This window comes from Otolemur garnettii, unplaced genomic scaffold, assembly GCF_000181295.1.
Source record: "Otolemur garnettii isolate 467f Iridium unplaced genomic scaffold, OtoGar3 scaffold00075, whole genome shotgun sequence".
Taxonomy (NCBI): domain Eukaryota; kingdom Metazoa; phylum Chordata; class Mammalia; order Primates; family Galagidae; genus Otolemur; species Otolemur garnettii.
The window spans coordinates 3,217,368-3,219,867 of record NW_003852470.1 but is presented as its reverse complement, the minus strand read 5'-3'; the positions used below and the strand labels follow the sequence as shown (position 1 = coordinate 3,219,867).

Sequence of the window (2,500 nt, the reverse complement as noted above, 5' to 3'; positions counted from 1 at the left end):
GTCTTGGGATCACTTTCTGCAGCCTCTGAAAGCCGTAATCTATGGTTGGTTCATTAAGGGCTGCAACAGGACACAGAAATGCAGAGCAGGTTAATTACTTTTATGTCATCCATTACTAGTTCATTGCACGCGTACAAATAAATGTGTGTTTCTTCTCAGATGTTCTCTAAGGCAAGCACCCCTGAGATGCTAGCTGTGTCTTAAGGAAAGCATTTCCCCCCTTTCTTTTGCACATAAAAGCAACGATTATTTCTAATCTATAATTAGACCAGAAGCAAGTCAAAGGGTCCTCGATACATTGTAAAAATGGCCGGGCAGTCAGGAAGTTACAGGTCTCGGGGCCAGATACGGCCATCACCACCATGGTGATGTGATGTCTGCATCACACGGTGCTCTCCGCACCGGCCAGGGATTTATGGGAAACTGGCAATTATGACATATGTCCAGCTATTGCTAGCCTCAGATTTATCCCTGTGGTCCTTTTTTGTCTAGCATATTGCCTGAGCACAAACCAGGCAGGAGGAGCACTTACTCTTGCAAAGCCTTAATAATCTGTGAATGGCTGACTACAGACTGATGTAGGGCGCTATCATTCTGCAGCTGCAATCCACCAGCCTCACAAAATTGCCGGCCACAAATAGTAATTAATCTTTTTATCCCTCAAATTGTAATTTTGACTATGAACTGTGCGTGGCCATAAATCAGCGGCACACGCGTCGTGTACAGTGCATGAATCACGGCCGGGACTCTATCCGCCTGCACACACTGTGTTTAACAAGCTTTATAAGGAGCCATTGGGCTTTATTATGGCTCTGCCTGACTCCAACAAAAACTGAGCCCGCAGGCCCGGGGACGTGAGTTAAGATGAAAATACTTATTAGAGTACATTACTTCTTGATGTAGATACCGTCTTCTGTGGAGGAACTCCACGGTGCGCGGCGCGACATAAATCAGGGGGTTTTCGGAGACTAATCAGACCCGCCGCCATCTATTCATTACCCCGCCCGCCATTCGGGCCATCATTCATTAGTAATCTGATGATTACCACCACCCAACTCAGCAGGTCTGCACAGCTCAGGGAGACACAAAGGCTGTGGCTTCCTACGAGGAAGGTTAGGGGCTGCCGTGGAAAGCGCTCTCCAAAATAATTGGTCACCGTTATCCTCGAGTGCTCAGGCCCTTGGCACGTCTCGTAAGCGACACAGAGAGCCTCCCGTGCGCACTCGATAATACGCCGGGAAGTTGAGGACCACAATATGATTTGACATTCCATCATACATCCCGGAGACAAAGGTCCGCACAGGAATGTGAAGTAAGACATTTTCTTGTTAATAAAGCATTGATCCGACGTATTGATTTTACATGACATGGCTTTTGCTGGGATTTTGCCCTCTTTTTTCTTTGCAAATAGTAAAGCTCTTCAAAATGCCTCGGCGTATGTGACATGGCAAAATTTCTAACTCTCTGTGATGTAAATTCTATATGTGTAAAACCACTTCATAATCAGACCATTAATCATCAGAAGCTGTCAGCGTTGACTTGGGGGACAATTTGTCATGTCTCTGCCTAGGCCCGGGCCGGGGTGTCAGGCACAGCGCAGTCGGGCAGCAGGGAGCACGGGCGGCCTCTCCAGCCTCACCAAGCGACTTGGTCCAAACAGGATTAGATAAAGTATTACATTTCTTGACCAGGGAACAAAAAAGGTGGCCCACTGTGCATTTCCAGCACGCCAGGTCTCTCCTCTCTCCCAGCTAATCACCATGACTGTTTGACTTAATGAATCGGCCTCATGAAAGGTGATCAGGAAAGATAGATGGGCGGCCATTATTGATTTCATGCAAATGCCGCTGACAGGTGATAGGCGCTTTAATGCAAGCTTTCAGAAGCTTTATGACTGGTAATAACCATCCACTCTCATTCTGGGAGGGACGCTTTCCAGTGTTTCAGTTGAACTGATACTCTTCTTCTAAGACCAAAAATATTTTAAAGCAATATAAATACGAGGTCCTCTTTCACCTCTTGATTCAGCCTAAAGAGCACTCATGTTTTGAGAGCACTGCCAAGAGTTAAGCAGGGCACTCCATTGGAGGTTTGGAGGTGACACGTCATTGTGCCCCTGTAGGCCCCGCTGCCAGGCTGGATGCAGGCCACTGCGAGGGGGCTGGGCTGCTGGCCCTGCTTTAACTCCTTTCCAGGAGCTTGCTAGAGGCAGCCTGGTAAGTTTGCATGTAAGAATTTTTAAAAGCCTGTCTCCCTATTGCAAGAGAAGTGATAGGCTTTCAGGCATCAGAGAGGTTCGTGAGCACCTGGGTGGGGTTATCCTATTTGGCTCTGTGCCTCCAAGAGCAGTCAGCTCTGCAGTGACAACTGGCCGGCCCACGGCACTGCCCAGAACCCATCCCCCCACCCCAACACCTGGCAAAGTCAAGCGTCTTCGAGACTTCATTGGCAAATTCTACAACAGGAGGAGAAAGCAGAGGGCCGTCACACACATCTAATA

General features: G+C 48.1%; 1 protein-coding gene across 7 annotated transcripts in view; it reads right to left on the bottom strand.

Moving 5' to 3' along the window:
- EBF3 (early B cell factor 3) overlaps positions 1 to 2,500 on the bottom strand; it is a 125,713-nt gene that overhangs the window by 12,459 nt on the left and 110,754 nt on the right. For all 7 annotated transcript variants that reach the window (XM_003794057.2, XM_023515623.1, XM_012807775.2 and 4 more), the window contains one exon: positions 1 to 60. This exon is cut by the window's left edge and continues 29 nt beyond it. In XM_003794057.2, the coding sequence (XP_003794105.1) occupies positions 1 to 60 (60 nt within the window). The remainder of the gene's footprint in view (positions 61 to 2,500) is intronic.